The 27,144-nt window shown below is 43.7% G+C and overlaps 1 protein-coding gene across 1 annotated transcript; it reads left to right on the top strand.

Moving 5' to 3' along the window:
• Nucleotides 1–891: 891 nt before the first annotated feature.
• Nucleotides 892–27,144, top strand: LOC116857302 (Golgi apparatus membrane protein TVP23 homolog B). The gene is made up of 7 exons (XM_032841270.1): nt 892–1,019; nt 7,636–7,718; nt 9,013–9,157; nt 15,464–15,553; nt 16,780–16,911; nt 23,295–23,423; nt 25,956–27,144. The coding sequence occupies exons 1-7, from the start codon at nt 1,008–1,010 to the stop codon at nt 25,980–25,982; spliced, it is 618 nt and encodes a 205-aa protein (XP_032697161.1). The 5' UTR covers nt 892–1,007; the 3' UTR covers nt 25,983–27,144.

The following is a 27,144-nucleotide window of genomic DNA, read 5'->3' as shown; positions in this document are numbered from 1 at the left end:
TTGTGGGGCACCTGGGTGGCTCGGCGGGTTAAAGCCTCTGCCTTTGGCTCAGGTCATGATCTCAGGGTCCTGGGATCAAGCCCTGCATTGGGCTCTCTGCTGAGCAGGGAGCCTGCTTCCCTCTCCATCTCTCTCTGCCTGCCTCTCTGCCTACTTGTGATCTCTGTTGGTCAAATAACTAAAATCTTAAAAAACAACAACAAAACTCTCCATTGTATACAGTCCTCTGCCTGGTTTCTTCTTAATGCCCTTCCACCTCTTTGCAAGAGCACCTTTATCTTTTTCAGTTGCTTCTATAATTTAAGGTACACATAAAATAATACATGTACATACAGTGTAAAACATTCAAACAAAATGCAACTGTATTGTAATAAGGCCCGTCCTCCACACCCCTCGCTCTCGGGATACCAACGCGGGCAACCACATCCCCACGTGCCAAACCACAAAGCTTTCACCCTGAAGTTGACCGAGAGTGCGGGAGCGTAGCTGATGCTGTTAGAAGCGAGCCTGTCTTCGGATCCAGCTTGGACCAGACCCCGCCCCTGCACAGTCCGTGCTTCCCCGCCCACTAAACTCACTAGTCCAGGCTCCCGCTAGCCCCGCCCCTGGGCCACCCGCCCCGCCCCGGACGCCCCGCTCACACGTCGCCCCGCCCCCGGGCCGCCCACCACGCTCGCGCGAGCCTCGTCCCCGAGTTCGCTCCGCCCTCTGAGTTCGTCCCGCCCCAGAAACCCCGCCCACATGGTAGCTCCGTTCCGGGGCAGCCGGCCGCCCTCCCGCTCCGTCCCGAGCTCGCCAAGCCGGCGGGACGCCAGCCTTCCTCGCGCTCCGCCCGGAGCTCGTACCGCCCCCCCGTTACTCCCCCTCTCCCCGCTCCGCGAAGCACCTGGAAGCGGAAGTGGGAGTGGGCCGGGCTTGTGCTTTGCTCCTCCCCTCCTGTGGCGACCAGGTCGCGTCAGCTGCGACGCTGACGTGGCTCCCGGAAGTGGGGCTGGCGCAGGGCCGTCATGTTGCAGCAGGTGAGGGTCTGCGGGCGCTCTGTGAGGGTGGGTGTGGCTGGGCGCCGGGCCCGAGGGGTCCGAGGGGCACGAGTCTGGCGGCCCAGGGCTGTTGTACCCGCGGCCCCACTAGCCGCCCGAGCCCGGGGACTGGGGGGAGCGCGCGTGGGCGGAGGGCCGCTGGCGGCTGTCTGGGGAGCGCCGCCTGCGGCCCCGAGATCTCTTGTGGAGGAGGAGGAGGATGGACGGCTGCGCGTCGGAGGGACGGCGCAGATGTGCAGGGTGTGCACGGGTGTGTGCAGAGCGCAGTGCCAGCCGATGCGGGGCGCTGAGTCGCTCGGGCGCTGTGCTGCGGAAAGTGAAGTTCCTGGCGGTCTGGCTTTCCCCAGCGGGTCGGGGACTCTGAGGGGTGCACCGCGATCCTGTGGGAGTCGGAGACCCCGCCAGGGCCTAGCATTCAAGTGTCCGTTGCCGAAGTGACACTAGTGGTGATTGCTTATCACTTCGGCGATCACGTCTGTCCCCTTAGAATTAATTACAGTTTACAGGTTGACGACCAGCGATGAGTACGACAAATGTAATAATCCCTTCCCGTGTTAAAACCTTTTTACTGTTTATAGTGCACTTTCCCTCAAGGATATAGGTATTTCTTTTGTTACTGAGGGATTGCTGTGGCCCAGGCACTCCCTGTTCTGGGCCTTGGGATAGGGTTGTGAACGATACAGACAGGTTTATGGTTCCGGGGGTTGGGGGCTTGTGGATGCGTTGGGGTGCGGAGTTAGGTAAAGGTAGCGACGACAAAGTGATGTCATAGCAAGAATTTGAGAAGTAGGACACCTTTAGAATTGATGATCAGGAAAGACCACTGAGGAGGTCGCTGGAGTGGAGAAGATCCAATGATGGTTAGATTCGGCTTTCAGAACCTGCACCCAGGCCGAAGGAGCCTGGAGAAAACCCCGCAACCGTACTGACTGTTCCCACTTTAAGTGTGTGACCGTGAGCCTCACATGGACAGTCATCACCACAGTCCCATAAGCTCCTCATCCTCCCACCCTCTTGGGCTGCTACTGAGATTTCTCATTCTTCCGACCTTCCACATTTCCCCCCTTGTCCTCTAATTCTCATGTCACTGGAAAAGTGGAAGCCATCAGAAGAGAATTTCACACCATCTGCCACCTGCATCTGTGCTCATGATTTCCCATAGACTCTGCCTTCTTTTTCCTGTCTGTGCTCCACCCTTAGGCCATGCCCTCTACTTGTGCACTGTTTTCATGCCCTCTGGTCCGCTGGAAGGCAGTACTCCAGCAATTTTCCCCTTGCTCTTCTGCATCAGGTGTTTGTTTGTTTGTTTGTTTTGTTTGTTTTTTTTCCATTTTTAAAAGCTTAAGGGGCACCTGGGTGGCTCAGTTGCTTAAGCGTCTGACCCTTGATCTCAGCTCAGGTCTTGATCTCAGGGTGGTGAGTTGGGCTCTGCTGGGTGGAGCCTACTTTAAAAAAAAAAAAAGGTGCCTGGGTGGCTCAGTGGGTTAAGCCTCTGCCTTCTGCTCCGGTCATGATCTCAGGGTCCTGGGATTGAGTCCCACATTGGGTTCTCTGCTCAGTGGAGAGCCTGCTTCCCCCTCTCTTTCTGCCTGCCTCTCTGCCTACTTGTGATTTCTCTGTGTGTCAAATAAATAAATAAAATCTTAAAAAAAAGCTTATTTAAGTTAAAATGTAAATGTGCTTTAATGTCTTGTCTTAAAAAAGAAAAACTCCATTCTACGCACCCTTTCAACTCTCCCCCCATTTTTTGTTCCTTAAGATTTATTTATACTTGTCTCTTACTTGTGTTCTTTCTTGTGTCCAGTCTAGTCTGGTTTTCTCCCACTTCTTTCTGCCATCTTGAAACTGCTCTTAATGTGGTCACTGATGACCCGCTAGAAAGACAGTGGTCTCTGTGATTTTCATCCTACTTGTGAGCAGCATTTCACACAGTTGATCTCATCTTCCTCCTGGAAACACTTTCTTCACTTGGCTTCCAGGACACCACCTCCTGGTTCAGCTCCCACTCCTGAGCACTTCCTTTTCAACCCCAGTGCTTATTCCTTCTCATCTTTTTGATCTCTAGATATTGGTGTGCTCAGAGTCTGTCTTGGTGCCTTCATTTTTAGCCGTCCAGGACAAAAACTTTGGAATCTTCCTTAACTCCTTTTCTCTTACCGCACATTCAGCCCATCAGCAAATCCTGTCATTTCTACTTTCATTTTTTAAAGATTTTATTTATTTATTTATTTGAGAGAGAGAGAGAGAGAGAGCGCACACAAGCATGAGCAGGGGGAGAGGAAGACTCCCCACTGAGCAGGGAGCCCAGTGCGGGGCTCGATCCCCGGATGCTGGGATCGTGACCTGAGCCAAAGGCAGATGCTTAACCGACTGAGCCACCCAGATGCCCCTCATTGCTACTTGAATTTGGATGTGTTTCACCACCCCCACTGTGTCCACCCTAGACCAAACCATGACTTCTTGGCTCCATTATTGGATTAGCCTCCCAAACCAGCCTTACAGTTTTGTGCCTTTATCTTTCCCTCTCCCTCCCATATTTTCCATACAGTAGTTAGAATTTTCCTTTTAACACCTAAATTGGAATGTGATAGTCTAATACGCAGAACACACTAACGGTTACCCTTTTCAGTTTAAAAAACAACAACAACAACAACAACAACAACAACAACAACAAAAGTCCTTAAACCAGCATCTTTAGCTTAAATGTCCAAAATCAAACTCCTGATTTCAACCTGATGTTGTGCCCACAGCCTTCCCCATCTTAGTAAATGCATCTCCAAAAGTGCAGAACTATTTGTCTTTTTTATTAAGGCTGTGCCACTTAAAACCTTGCCTGGCACTCAGTATTTAATGAGAATAAGCCAGTCTTTCAAAGAACAGGATGAGAGGAAAGAGTGTTCTAGATAGAACAAATGTAAAAGGACCCAGTGGGGTGCAAGTTTGACATGTTTAAGAAACTAAAAAGGAGACTAGTCTGGCAGGGGCTTAATTAATGGATAGATTTCCTGTTGCTGTAGATTACCATAAATTTAGTGGCTTCATACAAATTTCTCATGTCACAGTTGGGGTCACAAGTCCAAAATGAGTCATAAGGGCTAACTAACATCGAGGTATTGGCTGGGCTGTGTTTCTTCTGGAGGCTTTAGGGGAGAATCTTAGATTCGTTGCCTTCTCCAGCTTCTAGAAGCCATCTGCATTCCTTGGCTTATGGTCTTCTCAAGCTTCAAAGTCAGCAGCACAGCATCTTCAAATCTATTTCTCTCTGACTTCTGCTTTTCACGATCTCAGTGCCCTCTCTGACCCTCTTGTGTTCCTATATAAAGACCAATGTAGTGATGTTATTGGGCCCACCAGAATAGGATGTTCTTCCCCTTTCAAGATCCTTAATTCGATCGCATATACAAAAAATCTTTTTGCTAAGTAAATTTTTTTTTGCTAAGTAAAGAATTTACTTTTTGCTAAGTAAAAAAATTTACATATTTACAAATGCCCGTCATTAGAACCAGGATGTCTTTGGCAGGAGGGAGAGGAAGCATTATTCAGTCCATCACAGTTCCGGAAGGCAGAGTAAACAGCCCGAGATAAGGTCCTTGAGGTGGGCAGGACCAGATCATGATGGATCCTGATAGGGAGTCAGTTTTTCAGTCAGAGTCCTCTGGGTTTTCAGTAGGAGGATGATATGATCTAAGTGGTAACGGTCACCTGGCTGCTGGGTAGAGATTGGACTGTTGGGATCAAGGGCAGAGTCTGTTTTTTAGTCTGTTGGATCATAGAGTGGATCTCAATCTTGTCTGCAGATTATTATCATCTGGGGGCTTAAAAAAAAATCCAGATACATAGACCACACTCCAGACCAGTTACATCTGAATCTTGTAATTCAAGGGGACCCAGGCATGAGGATTTATTTATTTTTTCCTTTTTTTTTTTTCTTTTTGAAAGTATCCCAGGCAATTCCAGCCTGTAAACTAAAGTTGAGAACCACTGGTCTCAGATCTCTGAGTCCATTTTCCTTTTTTTTTTTTTTAAAAAGATTTTTTTTTTTAAATTTAATTGACAGAGATCACAAGTAGGCAGAGAGGCAGGCAGAGAGGAGGAAGCAGGCTCCCCGCTGAGCGGAGAGCCCGATGCAGGGCTTGATCCCAGGACCGTGGGATCATGATCTGAGCTGAAGGCAGAGACTTTAACCTGCTGAACCACCCAGGTGCCCCCATTTTCCTTTTAAAGCTTTAGCTCACACATCTGCATCTTTAGATGTGTCAGACATCACACACCTTTAGCTCACACACTGCGTCTCTGGGCTCCTTGGCCATTCCCTACACATACCTGTGTGTTTCTGCTCTCTGCCTTTAAAAATCTACCTAGTCAAGGGACTGGACTGCGTAGGAGGCCTCCTTGCTCTGTCCACACCCAGCACAGACGCTCTCCTCCAGAACCCTGGAGTAGAAACGATTCTCTTCCTTCCCTGTGCTCCCATTTGCACTTGTATTTCTCGCGACTCCGATCACAGCCTGCAGTTGCTTCCTTTTGCATTTGCTCATGCCTTCGATAAATATTGTACTGCCTGGCTACGTGCTCTGCTGGACACTACTACAATGCAGTGACACTCCCTGCTCTCCAGTGGCTTGGAGTCTAGATGGAGGTAGTCCTTGGAGACCTGAAGATACCCTGACATAGTTGTGCAAGTGGACATTTGTCCTGGTGCTCAGGGAACATGGGAAGCGGGAGGCCTGGGGCTTGCAGGGACAGTGTCTCAGCTCTTTCAGTATTTTAGCTGAAATTTGAAAGCTAGATCTGGTGTTGCCTGACAGTGAACTATGTAGGGGATGGAGAAGGGAAGAGCTTTCTGGGCAGGGAACACACACGAGAGGCAGACAGATGGGAAGCCATGGTGTTTTCAGAGAACATGTCATAGCAGTGTTGTGGCACTGCCCAGTGGGAGGGAGAGTCAGAAGATCATGACGTGCCTTGTACTGTACATGGAGGAGTTAAGTTTTACCTGATACATGTAGGAGAGCTGTTGAAAACATTTGCAGAGGGGAATGACATGGTGTGACCTTCCTGTTGGGAGAATGGCTCTGTGGGTACATGAGGGGCCGGAGTTGGGCAGGGATGAGGTAAGGGCAGGTGAGTGGTGGGTGGCTGGCCCTAGGCCAGGTGTCAAGGAAGGTTTGTGGTGGTGTGAGCCACCCTTCCAATCTAAGGCTATGAAAGGGAGGAATGCCGTGGGAGGAGAGTGAAAGATGGAAGGGGAGGTTCAGGATCAGGGTTTTTTTTTTTTTTTTTAAAATTTAAATTCAATTTAATTAACATATACAGTATTACTAGTTTCAGAGGTAGAATTCAGTGGTTCATCAGTTGCATGTAACACCAGTGCTCATCACATCATGTGCCCTCCTTAATGTCCATCACCCAGTTACCCCATCCCTCCATCCACCTCCCCTTCAGCAATCCTCAGTTTGTTTCCTGTAGTTAAAGGGTCTTTTATGGTTTGCTTCTCTCTCTTCTTTCAACATTCTATTTATTTATTTATTTATTTGACAGAGAGAAAGAGTGCACGCACATGTGCAATGTGGAGGGGTATAGGCAGAGGGAGATGCAAACTCTCTCCTAGGTAGGGAGAGCTATGTGGGACTCAGTCCCAGGACCCTGGGATCATGACCTGAGCCAAAGGCAGATGCTTGCTTAACTGACTGAGCCACCCAGGCACTCTTCCTCTCTGTTTTTGACTTTTTTTTTTTCCGTTCCTGTGTTCATCTGTTTTATTTCTTAAATTCCACATATGAGCGAGATCATATGATAATTGTCTTCCTCTGACTTATTTCACTTAACACAATACCTTTTAGCTCAGTACACACTGTTGCAAATGGCAAGATTTCATTCTTTTTGATGGCTGAGTAATATTGTGTGTGTGTGTGTGTGTGTGTGTACACGTACATACACACCCCACATCTTTAGCCATTCATCAGTTGATGGACATCTGGGCTCTTCCCATATTATGGCTATTGTGGACATCAGGATCAGGGTTTTTAAAACATCTTTTTCAAGCAATAAATGACCTCTGAAAAAGTTCATTTGCCGATTGGAAAGATGCAGTAGAAAGACCTGCAGATACAAGAAAGTGTAAGTGAAGGGGAAATTGATGGAGGAAATCCCCCGAGGAGGCAGGAAAAGAAGAGATTCCAAGTCCAACAGTTGCTTTCACCATGGATAGAGTGAGATACAAACGGTGAGAAGAGTTCAGGGAAACAAGGGTGCAGGCAGGTGATTTCGTGAAGGAGCCAAAAGCATCAGGTGTGTCCCCCAATAGTCTCTGCTTTCTCTGCGACTGGTGAGAGAGCAGCCAAGAGTGCACGGGGGAAGTTTGCGGGAGCATCATTGACACCCCAGGGGTTTCTCATGGGGCTCAGCAGCGGGGGAGCGATGGCTAGTTGCCAGATGATCCCGGGGTGCCCTTTCCTTAGCTTGTCAATCCTCCAATGTCTGTGAGTGTATCTTACTTTTGTCCACCATTTGGACTAGCGCGCTGCCTTGTGTGTAGGAGGCACGCGAGTACTGAATTTCATCTTGCTTCATGGATATTCAATTTTCCTGCTAGGACAGTAATGATGACACTGAGGATGTTTCCCTGTTTGATGCGGAAGAGGAGACAACTAACAGACCAAAAAAATCCAAGATCAGGTAGGAAGACGTACGAGTGTGTGAGTACCCGGTGCTGTTCTGTGTGTAGGCAGGAGTCAGCCGATGGGATTCAGGGCAGAGTGGTGGTTACATACTTGTGAGTAGTGGACATGGCTAGTTTGAGCTTTGGTCTGAGACAAAGAGGACATTTCAGATTTTCTTTGAGAATAACTGGCCTATGGAATTGTACTCAGTGCCGAGTTTTCATATCTGTGAATCCATTTTTGTGAACACTGGTGTTTGTACTTCAAGCTGCACCATAGAAATAGAAATGCACCATTTCTTTAGTTTCTGTAGACCTGCTCTGTTTTGATTTATTGTGCGAATTTCAGAATGATGTCTTTTATCTATAAAATAACGTGAACGTGTCAAGCCAGACATATTTCTATTCCAAATTTAGTTCCCTCTAAAGAAATTCACTTACTGCAATCAGATTCCACCTGACCTTTGAAAGCATGCTGAGTGAGAGATGCCAGGCACAAAAGACCGCATATTGTATGATTTCATCTATGTGAAATGTCCACAATAGGCAAATCTGTAGAGACAGCGGGACATGAGTGATGGCTGATGGCTGGAGAGGGGTGGGGTTCGAGGTGGATGAAGAGGGACTGCCAGTGGGTATACAGTTGCCTTTGGGGGTAATGAAGAAGTCCTAAATGTGATTGTGGTGATGATTGTACTGTTCTGTGAATATACCAAAAAAACCACTGGTGTATATACTTTAAATATATGATCGTCTGGTATGTGGATTATACCTCAATAAAGCTGTTAAAAAGCAAAAACAAGTCTACCTGATAGTTAGTTTGCCTTAAAGCCTGAAGTGATTTCTGAGGGCCCAGGAATTCTTTTATTTTTATTTTTTAAGTAATCTCTGCGCCTAACAAGGGGCTTGAACTCATGACCCCAAGATCAAGAGTCACATGCTCTTCTGACTGAGCCAGCCAGGCACTCCCAAATTAGTTTTTTATGTGAAAATAGGATTTAATCCCAAGAGTATAGTTTCCTTAATTTTCCAAGCTTGGCAAAGTTTCTCATTATATGTTTTGTGAAAGTTTATATTCAGTGAGCTGTTAAAGTCCTGGTTCCTTAGTGTATTTTCTGTGACAGCAGAGCCTAGTCAAAAAGGGAACTTACAAACACAGAAAAGTAGGCGATTTGCTTCTTCCTCCACTCCTCTCTTTTGTTTTGACAAAACTCTGCATGGTTATGTTACGGCTGAAACATTGTTCATCTCCGTCTGCAGTACCTGTGGTGAAATGTAATTGCATTTCTTTCGTTATGTTTCGGTTTTCAGACACCCGGTGGCATCATTTTTCCATTTATTCTTTCGCGTCAGTGCAATTGTAGTCTATCTTCTCTGTGAATTGTTCAGCAGCAGCTTTATTGCCTGTATGGTGACAATTATCTTGTTGTTGTCATGTGACTTTTGGGCAGTCAAGGTAGGTTCGATCGTTTTTATTTTAACATTGTTTGATAAGATAAGATTGAATGATGCATGAACTGTGAAAAAAAAATGACCCTTAGCAATTTGGATTTGTGTTAATGTATCTTTTCGTTGTCCACCTCGGCTCTCATTTTGTGTTAATATCATCACATCACATGTGGGTTATTATACTGGTGACTTGTCTTTGCCTATGTGAGACTACGTCAGCTTTAAAATTAAACAGACAAAATGTGACTAGCAGCCGCAAAGCCTGTATACTGCTTCTCATTCAGACCACACCTGTAGGTGTACTGTGTGTGATTTCTGGGTAAGGGCCCAGGATAGATCACGCACAAATTCTTAAGGAATGTGCACCCTTTGCAAAAGCTGCTGTATGTTTTAGGGAGGTGTTTCTCAGCCAGGACCAATTTTATCCCCCAGAGGACGTTTGTCCATGTCTGAAGACGTTTTTGATCATCACAGCTGGGGTTGGGGGAGGTGCTTTGTTGACATCTCGGGTGTAGAGGCCAGGGACGCTGCTAACCATGTTAAGATTCACAGGACAGTCCCTTCAACAAAGAATTATCTGGCCCCAAATATCCATAGCGCTGAGGTTGAGAAACCCTGTTGGAAGGGATAAGAGGTAGTAAGAAACAGCTTTAAACTCAAATACAGTGATAGGTAGGAAGATGGATGGATAGACAGGTACATCGATAGGTGGACATGTGTTAAAGTAACTAGTAAAATATTAAACGTAGACTCTAGTGGTAGGTATGTGGGTGGTCACTGTAAAATTTGACTTTTCTGTGTTTTTGGAAATTTTCATAGTAAAGTGGTGGGGGAAAAAAGTAAAAGATAACAACAACAACAAAGGCCAAAGCTAATTTTGGGATTTCAGAGACATGTGTATTGATTCAGAGACCAAGAAGATGTTACAGATCCATTCGCAGCCACCAGCCCTGCCATTTTAGACCTCCTGATTCTTTCAGACACCAGGAGTGGCTGGCTTGGTGGTGGCCAGCTTCCACAGGCCGCAAAAGACGGAGAATGAAGATTATAAAGATTTTTTTTTATTTCGGCTTTTCGTTTGTACTGTCTTTGGCTTGTATTTCTTTGAATTTCTTCTGTTGCTTTATGCTCTGTAGTGTTTACTGTGTCCTGGTCACAATTTTGTTTTGAGGAATGTGTCTTTTTGTTGCTCATGTAATTTCTGTTTAGCCAAATAGAACAGGGCCTTTGGTTGGTTCTTCCTGGTCATTTCCCAGTTCTTATAATAAAATAATTAAATCCTTCTGGGCTTAGGGTTTTAAAACACGTGGCCCAAAAATATATTTTCTAATAAACTTATCCTTCCTTCCTTCCTAAAAAAGGGCTTATAAAGTGTCACTCTTTTATCTGTGACAGAATTACTTAGAGATATCCAAGCCGTTGAGACATGATGCAAAATGAAGAGGTCAAGAATAGGGAGATTGTTAAATGGATTTGGTAAAAGGGGTAGATCCAGTTCAGAACCTTGTTAGAACAGAGATACATCATAATCATTATAAATCTCAGTGCACTTGGCAGAAGGAGATTTATTTTTAATTTTATTATTATTTTATTTTAACTTACTAATAAAAAAGACAAATGAAAGATAAAAATACATATATATTTTTTAAAGATTTTGTTTATTGACAGAGAGAGACAGTAAGAGACAGAAACAAACAGAGGGAGTGGGAGAGGGAGAAGCAGGCCTCCCACAGAGCAGGAAGCCCTAGTGGGGCTTGATCCCAGGACCCTGAGATCAAGACATGAGCTGAAAGCAGATGCTTAAGGACTGAGCCACCCAGGTACCCCAAAGATCAAAATACTAAAACAATTTTAAATGTTATAGCCTCTATGGGGCTTTTGTTTTATTCCTTTTCTGATAGTGTAAAAGAGGTTAAAAAATGGTTTTAAAACCTTAATAGTAACTTAGTAAAATTTAAAATAAGTTGTGTGTCTCTCACAGTGTTGGAGAGGATAGCAACAAAAGCATGGTTCACATAGCAAGAGAAGGAAAACAAAGTAAGTTTAAATATCACAAGGCATAGTACAAGGTGATGGAAGTAGGAGGAAATTAGTTATAACAATAAATGTAATTTGATTAAACTCTCTTTTTAAAGATAACAATTTGAAGATTGGGTCAAAAATCAAAAGTCCTGGGATGTCTGGGTGGCTCAGTCAGTTAAGCGTCTGCCTTCGGCTCAGGTCATGATCTCAGGGTCCTGGGATCAAGTCCTGCATTGGGCTCCTTGCTCAGCAGAGAGTCTGCTTCTCCCTCTGCCTGCTCTGCCTACTGCTCCCCCTGGTTGTGCTCTCTTTCTGACAAATAAATAAATAAAGTCTTAAAAAATATCATAAGTCCCAACTAAAAGATCGAAATAAAATGGCAGCATTAGAAAAAGTAAAAGGACACAAGATAGTATCAGCCCGATAGAAACATTGTAATATTATCAGACAAAATAGAAAGTAAGACAATACTTAAGGGAACAAAGAAGGTCATCTTATGAATCGCATTGAGGACCATTCACACAATGACATTCCTTCAGACCATGTGTGGGGAAAAACTATTAGAGGCACTAGGAGAAGGTGGGAAAAACTTTATTGTGAACCTAACAGAGCAAAGCAACAAAAATAAATAAGGTCTAAAGGATCTGAATGAAATGACCAGGTCAGCACAATAGCAATATTGTGGAACTTTTTACATATGGAGACTGCTTTCCTGTTCACTCCTGTGGAGCACTTACAAAAGTTGATTAAGTTTCACTGTGAAGAGGACCCAAATAAGTTCCTCAGAAAAGCTCTATTTTCTAGTCTAGTGCAGTAAAACTAAAAACTAATGAAAAAAAAAAGTTTTTCAAAATCTAAATTACAAATAAAAGCCAACCTGCTGAAAGCTCTTGGCTTAAACAGGAAATAGACTATAAATACAGATTATTTATACATTCGTGGTGATGATTACCTACATTGAAACTTTCAGAATGTGTCTAAGATGGAACTTGGAGGAAAAACAGTAGATTAAAGGCTTTTATTATTAGAGGTCCAGAAGGTTCAAAAACAAAACAGTAAGCCAGAGAGAAATTTGGAAAATAATCCAATGATCAAAGTAAAGTAAAAGTAAAAAAAAGTAAAGTAAAAGTAAAGTAAAGTAAAGAATGGGAAAATGGGAAAGGAGTTTGAAAATATTCTAAGAGGTGTTGTTCGAAAATGCCAGTAAAATAGACCCCTGGCTGCCTTCTGGCTTCACCGCCGGCTCTCTCCTCTTCCTTAGCTTTGCAGTATTAGCATTTCTACAATATGAATTTTGGTCTGAAGCCTCCTCTTTATCCTTTTTTCTGTATTCCTTTCCTGATCAGTACCATCTGTGCTTCTGATTTTAGTTGCTTGTCCATTAGCTGTGTGGCCCTCAGACCTGGATCTCCAGTCCAGGTTTGTCCTCACTGGGGTAGAGCTGTCTGCTCAGTTTTCACTTAGCGAGTTGTCTTGAAGGACCTCACATTCAACCTGTGGGAAATCTCACTATTCCTTCTGGCTTCAAGATGTCGCACTTCCATCTGAGTTCCTTTTTGTGGGGCCTCAAATCAGTGGTTTTTAATCTAAGCAAACGAGAGATGGAGGAGTTCCCTTCTTCCTATTCCTTATCCAATCTGTCACTAAGTCCCATAAATCCATAGATGTTACTTTCTTCCCTAGGGCTCTGTGCCCACTGTTTGTCCTGGAATGTTCTCACTCCCGGATCACCTTAACCCCAGGATTCCTAACCTTTTTTGTGCCATTGGTTTCACAGTCTCATGAAGCTACAAGTGCAGTTATTTATTTATTTATTTATTTATAAACATTCCCTTCTCCCTTCCTTCTTCCTCTTCTTCTCCTTTCTCCTCTTCCCCCCTTCCTCCTCCTCCTCCTTCTTCTTTTTAATTTATTTGACATAGAGAGAGAGACAGTGAGAGAGGGAACACAAGAAGGGGGAGTGGGAGGAGAAGCAGGCTTCCAGCTGATCAAGGAGCCTGACACGGGGCTCGATCCCAGGACCCTGGGATCAGGACCTGAGCTGAAGCCAGATGCTTAATGACTGAGCCACCCAGGTGCCCCATGAGTGCTTTTAAATACTTGAAAGAAAATACATACGATTACAAAGAAAGTCACTTATATTGAGATATAATGAAAACATTAAAAAGAGAAATTTCTGATTTTGTGTGATGTGCTTCTTTATGAATGCATTAAATAACAAGATCTAGAGGCCAATCTGATTGCTTCCCAAGCCGTGATGAGCATAAGCACTGTTTTGTGATAACTGCACCAGGTGTAATACAATGTGAAAAATATCTGTGGTTTTTATTGGTCTGAGTCACACATACTGTTAATTCTACTGTGGTTTATTGTTTCCATTCATAATTTAAAGACAAACTAAATTTCAGCCCAAAGTTAGTGAAAATAAAGAGAGCATTTTTTTTCCTCACGCAAGTTCACAGAACCCTTGGATCTGTTAGTGAACACCTCTAACCAAAAATCCACATTAGTGAGTGATTCCTGCTTATCCTTTAAATTTCGTTCCCAAAGTTGACTCCCAGGGAGACATTTTCTGATTTGCAGTTTAGATCAGATTTCCCGGCTAGCCTCTTGAGGTGTCCCGCGGTTCTCCCTCAGCACACTTACTGCAGCTGGCGGCAGTGTGTTTTTGTTTTTGTGTTGCTCGACTGCCTCTCTTCCACGTAATGCTTGAAGCTCCATGAGGGCAGGGATGGTTTCTGTTAGTCACCATTTTATTAGCAGCACAGAGGAAGTGCTCAATAAATATTAGTTGAGTAAATAGACCTTGAGAGAGCTGTCAGAGCAATTTGTTACATTAGTAAGAGGAGGGGGTTTGGTACCTTTGAGGTACTAAATGAGGGCTAGTGCCTGTGACCATTGTATTAGTTTGGGCTGCTATGTTCTAACAGTCCCATAGTCTGGTGGCTTATAAATGATAGGAACTTCCCTTCCCTCCTTCCCTCCCTCCCTCTCTTTCTCTCGCTCTTTCTTTCTTTCTTTAAGATTTATTTATTTGTGAGAGAGAGCATAGAGGGCAAAGGAGAAGCAGACTCCCCACTGAGCAAGAAGACCATGACCTGAGCTGAAGGCAGATGCTTAACCGACTGAGCCATTCAGGCACCCCAGGAACTTATTTTTGAAGTTCTAGAGGCCAGAAGTGCCAGGTCAGAGAGCCAGGATGGTCAGCTTCTGGTGAGGGCCTTCCTCTGGGTTCTAGACTGCCAGTTTTTCATTTTATCCTCACACGGCAGAGCAGAGAGGAGAAGTAAGCTCTCCTGACTCTTAGAAGGTTACCAGTCCCATTCAAGAAGGCTCCATGCTATGGACCTCATCTAATCCTATCACTGCACAAAGGCCTGACCTAATGCTACCGTGTGGTGTTGGCAGTGTGTGGGGGGATGGTGGTTAGAGTTTCAGCGTATGAATTTTGGGAGGATATAGCCATTCAGTCCAGAGTAGCCATTTTTAATTTTAAGATTTTATTTATTTACTTGACAATGCCCAAGCAGGGGAGCAGCAGAGGCAGAGGGAGAAGCAGGCACCCCACTGAGCAGGGAGCCCAATATGGGTTTGATCCCAGGATGCTGGAATCGTGACCCAAGCCAAAGGCAGATGCTTAATCCACTGAGCCACCCAGGTACCCAGAGCAACCATTTTTAGAGATAACCAGTTATAAAATATATGTAGCTGCATTTAAGATACATAGGAACAAGTAGGTGTCAGTAGCTAAAGAGCACAGGGCTTAGGAACACATTAAGGTCGCCCAGGTGGCTTAGTCGGAGAAGCTTCTTCCTTCAGCTCAGGTCATGATCCCAGGGTCCTGGGATGGAGTCCTGTATTGGGCTCCCTGCTCAGTGGGAAGCCTGCTTCTCCCTCTGCCTTTGCCCACTCCTCCCACCCCCCCCAACTCATTCTCTCTTTCTCTCACTCTCTCTCCAAATAAAATCTTAAAAAAAAAAAAAAAAAAAAGAACACAGGGAATTGGAAGAAAGGGCAAGAGTTCATGAGAAGGAGAAGGGTGATGTTTAATGACATGCTTATTACCCTGTCACCTCAACCCCTACTGGTCATGCTGTTGCATTATCTTTATTTATTTCTTTATTTATTTTTTGTCCAGGCCTGGTGTGTGGTGGTATTTGTTAACTGGATATTATGGGAGATAAAGCTGAAGATTTTTTTGGTTTGTGATATGTTGCACTAAGATATGACCTTATGGTAGTTCTTTAAACAATGCTTTTAAAAAGCGTGTGTTTATATTAATCTTTACCAGAATGTCACAGGTAGACTCATGGTTGGTCTGCGTTGGTGGAATCATATAGATGAAGATGGAAAAAGCCACTGGGTGTTTGAGTCCAGGAAGGTAAACTACCCTTTTTTTTCCCCCTCCAAAATTTTATTCAATAAATTATGTGCAGATTACATTTGAGTATTTATGGGTGAAGTATTCAGGATTAAAAAAGTACTTCCCCAGATCCCTTGGCCTGTGGGCACTAAACCAGATGGCCTTCTAAAACTGCATTTTTTCTGTCTAGTTGAGACTGGAAGTAAGGCGCGTACAGGAAAGAAGCCCCTGAGAAAGGATTTTGAGTCTGAGTTTCTTTTGTGTTGCTAAGCTGCTTATCAGGGGCTGCTGACAAAAGGACCTCTGAGGGTCCTCGCCTTTGTGTTGCTGTGCCTGGTCTCTCCAGGGATCTGTCCCTGTCAGCAGATAACTGCTTCCAAAGTAGCTCCTTCTGTCCTTGCTCCAAAGCACGGTCCACTTCCTCGTGTGGGCAGGGAAAAGAAAAAGAGGGATTACAAGTAGACAGAGGAAATCTGAATCAACCAGAACAGTGTTCTTTAAGCCTCTGCCTTGGGGAAGCCGATCTGTTTTGGGTTAGCCTGCCTATCTGTAGCGAACATTCAGTTTCTCTGTGGAATCGGCTGGGAGGCAGAGGACAGAATTCTTGGAGAACACTACTAATTAAGTTGTTTGCCTTCTGCTTGGAAGGGCCTTGACAGGCTCCATCTCTAAGAAGGCAGTCTTGTGTTCGGTGATAAGCCCATGTTCCTTTATATTATAAGATCTATATGGAAGCAACTCACCACCCTTTAAAATTTCTGGGTATTGCTAATACATTTTGGCATCATCCAAAATCCCCTAATTCCATTTCTTTCTCTGGGCCCTGACATGACCTTTTAGTCTCCAGGATGGCTGTAGCCTTGATTGCCTTGATGCTTAGCTCTTATAGTGTGATTCAAAGCTTCCTTATTAATAAACAGTACAGGAACAGGAAGAATTGAATAGAAGCCCGTCAGAAACAACCTTTACCTTTACCCATGTTTTGTGTCATGACAGATTGTCCATTCTGCCCTAAAAATAAAAAAATGCTTGAGTTAAAGCATATTTAAGCCAGTTCCTAAAATTAAATAGTGGTAGATATACCAACTGTTCTTAGGGGGTGGGGGAGGGGGTTCCTAACTTGGGACTTGGGTCATCTTTATTAATTTATTCAGATTTTAGACTTAGGTATTTTCATGAAAAATATGAAACTTTTTACTGATAAATACTACACTACTGGTTATTAAGTTCATGCTCTTTCTTAGGCGTCCGCTCAAGAGAGTAAAACTGTTTCCGAGGCCGAATCAAGAATCTTTTGGTTAGGACTCATCGCGTGCCCGGTGCTGTGGGTCATATTTGCCTTTAGCGCGCTCTTCTCCTTCAGAGTGAAGTGGTTGGTGAGTATCCATCTGTGAGGATGTCCTGACAAATTCCCTAGCGTGTCTGATGGGTAATCACCAGAAGCAACCATCTCTGTTAACATTAGGGACCTGTCTTGAATAGGCAGCTCCATTATGCATTTCCCAAGTTCTGTTCCCCAACTCCGCTTTTCTCAGACCTGGAGAGCAGAATCCTTGTAAACACCGATTTTTCACCGATTCTCCTAGGGCCTTCCAGAATTTTGACTTAACCCACCTTGTACAGAGGTTACCGTGTATTTATCACAGTATTATCTTGGTGGATGTTCAGTAAGCTCCAGTCAAACATGTTTAGCTTAGTTTGGAACTAACAGAGGGCTCTTCTCTGGAAATACTAGTTGGTAACTTGTTCTGGCTGGCTGTTGCGTATATCGTAAATCTTCCCAGAATGTAGTGGCTTAAAAATAAATTTTTATTTCCCCCTTCGAGCTATAAATAAAGTATAAATAACAAATAAAATAATAAAGTAACTTATGAAATAATAAAAATAATTTTTTTTTATTATCTCTCACAGCTTCTCTGGTTCAGGAACTGGGGCTGAGGGGGGCTTGTCTGGAAGGTTGTGGGTTGGGGTCCATGTGGTTGCAGTTAGGCAGTGGCTGGAGTGGCTGGAGGCATCGTCTGTTTGTGAAGTCCTGCAGCCTCTCGGCGTTGTCTCCCCACGTGGCCATGTAGCATGTCCTCACAGCATGGCGGCCTCATGGCAGTTAGAATGCTTCCGTGGTGGGTCACAGCTCTCATTGGGAGCGTCTTAGCTCAGAAGCTGAATTGCCTTTTACAGCTGTGTGTTTGCTCCAGCTGCCGTAACAAAGTACTGCCTTCTGGGGGCCTTAAACACCAGAACTTTATTTTCTCACAGTTTTGGAGGCGAGAAGCCCCAGATCAAGACGTTGGCTGGTTTGATTTCTTCTTTCTGAGTCCTCTTTCCTTGGCTTGCAGGTGCCGTCTTTCCCTTGTGTCTTCACATGGTCTTCCCTCCAAGCATGTCTGTGTTCTAATCTCTTTTTACAAGGGCACCAGTCATAGAGGGTCAGGGTCTACCCTAGTGACCCCGTTTTACCTTAATTACCTCTTTAAAAACACTTTCTCCAGATACAGTGACATTCTGAGGTGTGGGGTTAGTATTTCAACACTAGAATTTTGGGAAGATGAAACTCAGGCCATGAAAACAATCTAGGCTCAGAGATCATCACTTTGGCCACCCATCCACATTCAAGGGAATGGGAATTAAGCTATGTAGCTTGCTTGATGGGGGGAATGTGAAAGTTCTAGAAAAGCACGTGGAACAGATGTTATTGCTACCATCTTTGGAAAATATAATCTCTCACTTGACCCAAACCGTGATTCTTGTCCATTTCATAGTTGAGTTTATCTCACTTAACATTTATTGATACCAGGCATGCTTTGGCTTTACTTATGTTTTTTCCCCATATTTTAAATATTTTCTTATCTCTGTTTTGCTATATAGGCCTTTTTTTCCTTTGTGTATTTATATACATACTTCCCCTTTTGGGATTTGGGAGGTTTATTGTGTATTTTTAGTTTTTCTAGTAGGTCTCTCTTATTTTATGTTTGTATCACACCCTCTTTTGTGGATTGGGAAATGTAGTATGTTGGTTTCCTGCTGTGAAGGATGGCACAGTTAACAGCCATGCTTTCTCCCACTTCTTGTCCTGCCTCCGCCTTTAGATTTCTGATGATTATAGGCTAATTTTAGTTGTTTAAAGTATGGTGTTTAAACCTCTTTCTTGACCTCTAGAGTCTGTCAGAAAGGGAAGGAGATAAACACTCTTTGTTCCCTTCTCTTGTTTCTTCCCTTGCTCTTGCCCGAGTTGTGTTTGCTCCAGTATGTTGTTGTCAAGGTTTAACAGTTAGACCTTTTGAAATGATGTATCTTACTGGGTGTTCATTCTTTGATCTATTTTTTTTTTATTTATTTTTTTTTTTTAAAGATTTTATTTATTGATTTGACAGAGAGAGATCACAAGTAGACAGAGAGGCAGGCAGAGAGAGAGAGAGGGAAGCAGGCTCCCTGCCGAGCAGAGAGCCTGATGCGGGACTCGATCCCAGGACCCTGAGATCATGACCTGAGCCGAAGGCAGCGGCCTAACCCACTGAGCCACCCAGGCGCCCCTCTTTGATCTATTTAAATACACTGATTCAGTTGGGTTAACTGTAGCTTTTCCTTTTACCTCCTGGTTGGCTAAATTTCCTTGTTGGGTGATTTTTTTTTTTTTTTTCAGAGAATTTGTAGGTACTATTTTCCTTTGACTCTGTCATATTTAAGAATATGAGCCTGTTGGGGTGCCTGGGTGGCTCATTTGGTTGAACATCTGACTCTTGACCTCAGTTCAGTTCTTGATCTCTAGGTTGTGAGTTCAAGGCTTGTGTTGGGCTCCATGCTGGGCTTGGAGCCTACTTGGAAAAAAAAAGAAAAAGAATATGAATCTGTTGGCTTCCTTCTTTTATTTTTATTTTTATTTTTTATTACAAATTTTTATTTTTAAGTAATGTCTACACCCATAGCGGGGCTCTAACTTACCACCCTGAGATCAGGAGTCTCACTTTCTACCAACTGAGCCAGTCAGACGTGCCCTGTTGACTTCATTCTTGATCGATGATCTGGTAGGGTGAGTCAAAGTTTCTTTCTTGCAGCCTTTAGAAGACATTACATCATCATTTTCTTCTATTGAATATTGCAGAGAAATCTGAGGCCAGGTTCACTTAACCTGCATGTAAGTGAGTGCATCATTTCTCTCCCCGAATGAAGAAATTATTTTTTTAATTCTTGAGTGCTAAAAAAATTGCAGAATATCCTTATGTTTATCTTTCTATGTTGATTTTTCTGGAAACTGTGTACTCCTCGAATATGTCAATGCTGGTTTTGCTTTGAATCAGGATGGTTGTCTTTTGTCAAGTGTTTACCTTCATTTATGTTCTATTTTTGGGCTTCTCAGATTCTGAGGGACCAGTTATCTCTCTGTTGGGTCATTTTTTATCTGTTCCCCTCTACCATCTTTCATTTTTTTCCCTTCCTGCTTATTTGGTCTGCAAATCTTCTTAGGACTTTTCTAGATGCCAGAGCTGTTCCAGGCCCTGAGGTGCGGTTGGTGGCCAGCTAGGCTCTGGTGGAGCTTCTGTGCTGGTGGAACATGCTGGAGAACACAGGGGCGAAGACACTGGGTCACTCCCAGCGGGCGGGTGGCAGCAGCTTCCATCTGCAGTTCCTTACCTCTGCCAGCCCCATTTTCATCTCCTCTTGTCCTGTGTTTTCACGCTCCTTTGAATTCTTATCTCTGGGTTCTTCGTAGGGTGCAGTGTTCCCAGAAATGCTTTTATTTTGGTGGTCTATATTTCTTTCGGAATAGATTCTTCACCTTTTACATATTATATTCCTTTCTTATTATTTTCTTTTCCTCCACCATCATCATCGTCGTCTTCCTCCTCCTCCGTAGTTTTGCATGGATGTGTTTTCCCCTTCCCCTCTCCAGGTTGCTCATGCTCGTGGTAGCTGCTCTGTCTCAACCTCCTCTTTGTGCTGGCTTCATGCGGGTGATTTCTCCTTGACCGCCTCCGGGTGGTATCTGAGACATCTGGGCTTTGCTCTGAGCTAGGGCCAGAACTCTGGCTTTGGTGGCCTGAGGTGTAGGTGTGAGGTGGAGGGCACAGCCTGGCCTCTGGCTTCCTCACTAGCTTGTTTGGGTTTTGCCTTCTCTAAGGTTGTGTGGTTCTTTCTCCTGGGTGGCTGTGTGCGCCGTGCTGGTGCTACCTTCCTGCTTGAGGCCTCGGAGCCCTAGCAGTCTGGGGCAGTCTGCCCAGTCCTTCCCTAGCACTGGTTCTACTTCCTAAAACAGCTGGGCAAGGTTATAAGGAAGGTGGTTTGGGCTCCCATTACTCAGGCTCTCTGGGAACGTCTTCCCCCCTGTCCCGCTGAGAACATGGGCTTGACGATGGCTGGTTCTTCTGTGTTGCTTCTCCTTCTCCTCACCAGGGGGCATCTTGCGGCAGGCTGCTGGGATCTGGTGCCTGTGTTGCGTGGTGGGTGGTTGGGAGGCAGGTCTCTGAATTTTTTCTCAGGGCTCTCTGGATCCTTTGGACTTCTGCCTCCAACATATTGGGGGGCGGTGATCATCTTTGAAATTTCTGTTAGAGGGTCTTTGGAGAGAGAGGAGTTGTGTAGAGCAAAACCAAGGTGGCTCTTTCTCTCACCAGCCCCCTCCCCTCTTTTTAATGTTTATTAGTACTAGCTTATTTGCCTTTTATTTTAAACCTTTTTTTAAAAAAGAGATTTTATTTATCCATTTGAGAGGGTGGGGGGAGAGAGAGCATGAGAGGGGAGAAGGTCAGAGGGAGAAGTAGACTCCCCATGGAGCTGGGAGCCCGATGCGGGACTCGATCCCGGGACTCCGGGACCAAGACCTGAGCTGAAAGTGGTTGCTTAACCAACTGAGCCACCCAGGCGCCCAAACCTATTTTTTAAAATCTCTTTTTAACCTGTGTATTTTTAAAATCTCTTCTGTATTAGGGATAGAGAGCTCTTGATGTCTGGCTTCACTACACCATCTTAAACCAGGTGTCTGCTTATTTTAACTTATAAATAGATTTTGAAATTTGTTGTAGGACCCACGCTAACATGCTGGTCCCTATCATGTTAGGAGTATCCCGCTTTGAGAAGCATGAGAAGTTTTATTTAAATAGAAATACAATTTCATGTTTATTTAGGTAACTAACAACCTCGTATAATTCTAATGTATTTATTTCTGTGAAACACAAGTTTTTTTAATTTAATTTTATTTATTTATTTGACAGAGAGAGAGAGAGAGAGACAGTGAGAGAAAGAACACAAGCAGGGGAAGCGGGAAAGGGCTTCCCTCGGAACAGGGAGCCCGATGTGGGGTTCAATCCCACGCCTAACGACTGAGCCACCCAGGCACCCCGAAACACAAGTTTTAAACAGAAGTGCAATTCCACTTTTACTAGGAATTTGTATGTGTTCCTTATTTAAACACTTAAACCCTTTAACGTCCTTAAAATCAACTGCACAGCTTATTAAAGGTTAAGGAGAGTAAGTGTGGCTTGGCGAGAGAGACTCTGTTTAGCTGTGTTGCTTTTTCACATAGAAACCCTTCCCGGGTGACCCTTTTGACAGCAGACGGGTTGATGACTTTATTCTAGGGCAGGCCTTGGCAGACTATGGCCTGTGGGCCAGATCTAGCCCCAGTACCTGCTTTTGTAACTTTTTAGTGGAACCCAGCCTTTCCTGTTTGTTTATGTGTTGTGTGTGGCTGCTCTTGGACTGGGATGGCAGAGTGAAGTGTTTGCAACAGAGATCACATGGCCTGCAAAGGCTCTAACAGAAAAACTTTGCCCACCCCTGTTCTAGAGCAACCGTGGGACCTCCTCACATTGTCCTAATTAACTTTTCTTTCGTAATCTTTTTTTTTTTTAAGATTTTATTTATTTATTTATTTGAGAGAGAGAGAGAACAAGCAGGGAAAGGGGCAGAAGGAGAGGGAGAAGGAGATTCCCTGCTGATTAGGGAGCCCAATGTGGGACTCGATCCCAGGACCCCAGGATCGTGACCTGAGCTGAAGGCAGGTGCTTAACCGACTGAGCCACCCAGGCGCCCCTCTTCTGTAATCTTTAAAGAGGAGGCTTGAGTTTCTTACTCACTGTCTTTAATGATCTTAGTGGGGTCATGTGTAGGTTCCCAGATGTGGCCACAAGGAAGGAGCCACTCTGCCAAAGTGTGTTTCCTCCTAGGGCTCCCCCTGCACCCCGCTCCTCACAGGAGGCCAACAACTGTTGATTGCTGCCTCCCAGCGCTGCTTTGTTTTCCCGCAAGATGGTTGTGTGTCACACCCCCACACACACACACACACTCGCCTAGAGTGGAGATTCCCCTCTGTATGCTCTCAGTTAATAAACCGAGAAAGCTTGATCTCCTGACCATTCTTTCACAATTCTTAAAGGAATAATTAACGTTTGAGCCTCTTCGAATCTCATTTACTGACTTTTGTATCTTTATTTGCAGACCCATGGAAAATCCTAGAGAGAGAATGGTCCCTCCGTTGCATCCCCAGGGGGCAGCATGGGGCCTGGTGTATAGCATATGTGTGTAATTAATATATGTTGGGCGGATGTGAGTGCCTTGTGCTCAGCGGGTATTGGTTGGGTGTGTTCTGTCAGGTTAAGGAGTCTCATTGATACGAGCCCCACCCATGAGTTTCCTTTTCCTTTTCTTTCCCATGATGGTCTGCTTTGTTTTGTTGTGTTTTTTTTTTTGTTGTTGTTGTTTTTTGACACAGAGGAAGGTCAGTCCATTTTAGGCCAGTAACCACTGATTATTTTTTCTTTCCCAGGCGGTGGTTACCATGGGTGTGGTGCTACAAGGTGCCAACCTGTATGGTTACATCAGGTGCAAAGTGGGCAGCAGGAAGAATTTAACCAACATGGCTACATCTTATCTTGGAAAGCAGTTTTTAAGACAAGTAAGTGTTTTCTGGGTGTGAGGGTCAGTGACTAATTCTTACAGAGTTTGATTTTTAGGAAATACTTAAAAAACTTTGAGTGTGAGATGATGATGATAAAGTTATGTTAATTACTTTTGACTTTTAGGACATTATAGAAATGTATTGTCAGTGTCCTGAAATCTTATTTATTATTTATTATTTCTTTGGGAAAATTATTTATTTATTATTTTTATTATTTTTTAAAGAAGAAAATGGGAGGGGCCGGGGAGGGGGGAGAGAAAGAATCTTTTTTTTTTTAATAATTTTTAAAATTTTTTAATTAACATATAATGTATTATTAGCCCCAGGGGTACAGGTCTGTGAATCGCCAGGTTTACACACTTCACAGCACTCACCATAGCATATACCCTCCCCAATGTCCATAACCCCACCACCCTCTCCTGACCCCCTCCCCCCAGCAACCCTAAGTTTATTTTTTGAGATTAAGAGTCTCTTATGGTTTGTCTTCCTCCCGATCCCATCTTGTTTCATTTATTATTTTCCTAACCCCCAAGCCCCCCATGTTGCATCTCCACTTCCTCATATCAGAGAGATCATATGATAATTGTCTTTCTCTGATTGACTTATTTCGCTAAGCCTAATACCCCTTAGTTCCATCCACGTCGTTGCAAATGGCAAGATTTCATTTCTTTTGATGGCTGCATAGTATTCCATTGTGTGTGTGTGTGTGTGTGTGTGTGTGTGTGTCTATCACATCTTCTTTATCTTTTCATCTGTTGATGGACATCTAGGTTCTTTCCATAGTTTGGCTATTGTGGACATTGCTGCTATAAACATTCGGGTGCATGTGCCCCTTCGGATCACTACATTTGTATCTTTAGGGTAAATACCCAGTAGTGCAATTGCTGGGTCGTAGGGTAGCTCTATTTTCAACATTTTGAGGAACATCCATGCTCTTTTCCAGAGTGGTTGCAGCAGCTTGCATTCCCACCAGCAGTGTAGGAGGGTTCCCCTTGGAGAGAGAGAATCTTAAGCAGGGTCCATGCTCAGCACGGAGCCTGATGCGGGGCTCGATCTCATGACTCTGAAATCATGACTGGAGCTGAAATCAAGAGTCCAACTGAGCCACTCAGGGTCCCTGCCCTGAAATTATTTTAAAACCAGGGATAAACTATCATTGATAACAACTTATTTCTAAAAAACTACCTTAAGTTCAGTAGCTTTCCATTAATTCTGGTGGCTCTAAATGAAGTTTTGGAGAACATATGTTATGATTTTTGGATTTATGGTCAGAACAAGTAGAGACATAAGACTCTTATCATTAAAGATTGTTTTAGAGTACTCAGATTTGTTTGATTGTTTTTTAGAACATAAAGGTTTTACTCTAGATCGCCTGTATGAAGATTTAAATCAGGGGTTTCAATGGAGTAAGTACTATTCATAGGTGAATAGTTGTGGTTAAATTACTTGGGAGACTTGATGGGGTACTTTCTGGGATACCTCACATTTGTTAAGGGCAGTAGGTCAGGCAGGTAATGTTATATAGGACAGTGGTTTTTCAAACTTGAACCTGCTTAAGAATCCCCTGCAGGGCTAAAACAAAGATTGCTGAGTCCTGCTCCCAGAGTTAACCTGGCAGGGTCTTAAAATTTGCATGTCTCGCAAGTTCCCAGGTAGGTGGTGGTCCAGGGACTATGATGCTCGTGGGACTACATTTAGATGGCTGGGGCCCTGACAGACTGAGTGACTTTTTAAAGATATACAGCGAATATATGGCGCTTGGCTAAGGCCTACCCCACGTCTGTTCTTCTGAAATTCATTGTTCTTTCCATTCTACTGTACAGTTTCTCTTGTATATGATGAAAAGTCCAGAAAATGAATAATCTTGTAGGGACACGATTCTCCTCCTGAGGGATTTTTGCACAGTTCCAGATCCGATGTTGCAGGGGTCCACTGTATGGTAATTGTCAAGTGCGTATTGAATAGTTTTTTCTCTTCAGATTTTTAGTGTTTCTGAAGCAGGGAGGGACATTGAATACAGGGAAGTAGAGCCTTGATCCTGATATAACACGGGTGGGGTCAGGAGAGTTACCTGGCACCTGCTGGTATTCTCTTAACCTGAGACCGACTTGCTGGACATCTCAGGGGATCCTTTGATGTACTTCTCTGCATGTCCATCATTTTTTTTTAATTTATTTTTTAATTTTTATTTATTTATTTTTAAAAAGATTTTATTTATTTATTTGAGAGAGAGAGCACGAGAGGAGAAAGGTCAGTGGGAGAAGCAGACTCCCCACCAAGCAGGGAGCCTGATGCGGGACTCGATCCCGGGACTCTAGTATCATGACCTGAGCCGAAGGCAGTCGCCCAACCAACTGAGCCACCCAGGCGCCCTGCATGTCTTCATTTTAAAAATCATTGGGCCATGCTCTGTAAGGTAGTGTAGTAGCTGGCCCTCCTTACAGACATGGAATGTTTTCCTAGTGCTTTGGAGGCTGGCATGTCAAGTAGATCAGTTCTCAGTCTGAAGGAGTTCTTTCTCTTTTTCAGAACACCGGAGATGAGCAGACTTCCTGAAGAGAGTGAGAGCAATTTCGTGTGTCCTGTTACACCAGGGAACAGCTGAAGAGATTCTTGACTCTGAGGCTTTGGAACTCAGTACACGTTGCAAAGAGGAGTATTGGGTTTGTTTTTCCATTCTAAAATCTACTTTAAAAAAATGGGAAGGTAGTTTTCATACAGAGTTTTTATTCTCTTTCTAGCATTTTGGGGCGTGGAGTATGGCGTGGCCAGGAACATTGTCAGAAGTGGTTCATGGTTATGTATGTGTGCATGTAGTCCTGTAAGGTCCGTAGATCCCAAATTACTGAAAGTGCGTTCATGTACATATGTAATGGAGACCTTTGTATTTGGATGCGTAGAATATAGGGGATGTTCTCGGTCTGTCACAGAACTCTAAGTGTGTCCATATTATTTCTGTAAATTATTGTCAGAAGAAGGTTTTGCTTCTATGGTAAAAGTAAGCACTTTGGCTTACATGTAAGTTAGAGATAATTGTTAATCTTACAAGTTAATATATACTTCATGATGAAACTTCTTATCTTAGGCACTCACAGGCAGGTAGAAACCAAATTTGGGCTAGTGGTTAACTAGTTTGTAAATTTTATTTTTATTTATAATAACTCATGTACTTAAGGCCCAATTAATGTAAGTGGAATTTTCACAGTTTCTGTTTAGGGGATTCTTAGAGATTGCTGCTGTTCTATTTATTTTTTGGAAGGGATAGCCAGATTTTACTTTAGAACTTCTTGGAAACTTGTCAGCGGGCCTTGGCCTAATGAAATCTATCTTTTATCACTAAAAGAGTATTATTCTTATGTCCTAGTGAGAATAATCATTTAAATACTTGGCATAACAAATGCCTAAAAGACATTTTATTGTATGAATCTATTTTTTTCCTTGCTATAATGGGGATATTGTAAATCATGCCTTTGTATTATTGGTATTTCTTAAAGCAATATATGTAACAATCTACAAGCAGTTGTAGGAGTCTATAAATTCTGTTGTATGTTCTGTAAACTTTGTTGGTGTCTTTTAACCAACAGATTATTTTGTGGGATGTATTTATACATTGTTAAAAATTTTACAAAAATGTTTAATTGAATAAGTGTCTATTGGAGTGATAGCTTTGAAGGTGCATAACTTTATATTTGTATAAAACTCTCCTGTTTACAAAGCA

This window comes from Lontra canadensis, unplaced genomic scaffold, assembly GCF_010015895.1.
Source record: "Lontra canadensis isolate GAN:19392208 unplaced genomic scaffold, GSC_riverotter_1.0 scaffold122, whole genome shotgun sequence".
NCBI lineage: Eukaryota > Metazoa > Chordata > Mammalia > Carnivora > Mustelidae > Lontra > Lontra canadensis.
Note: the sequence above shows the minus strand (reverse complement) of the source record. Positions and strands in the feature narration are given on the sequence as shown.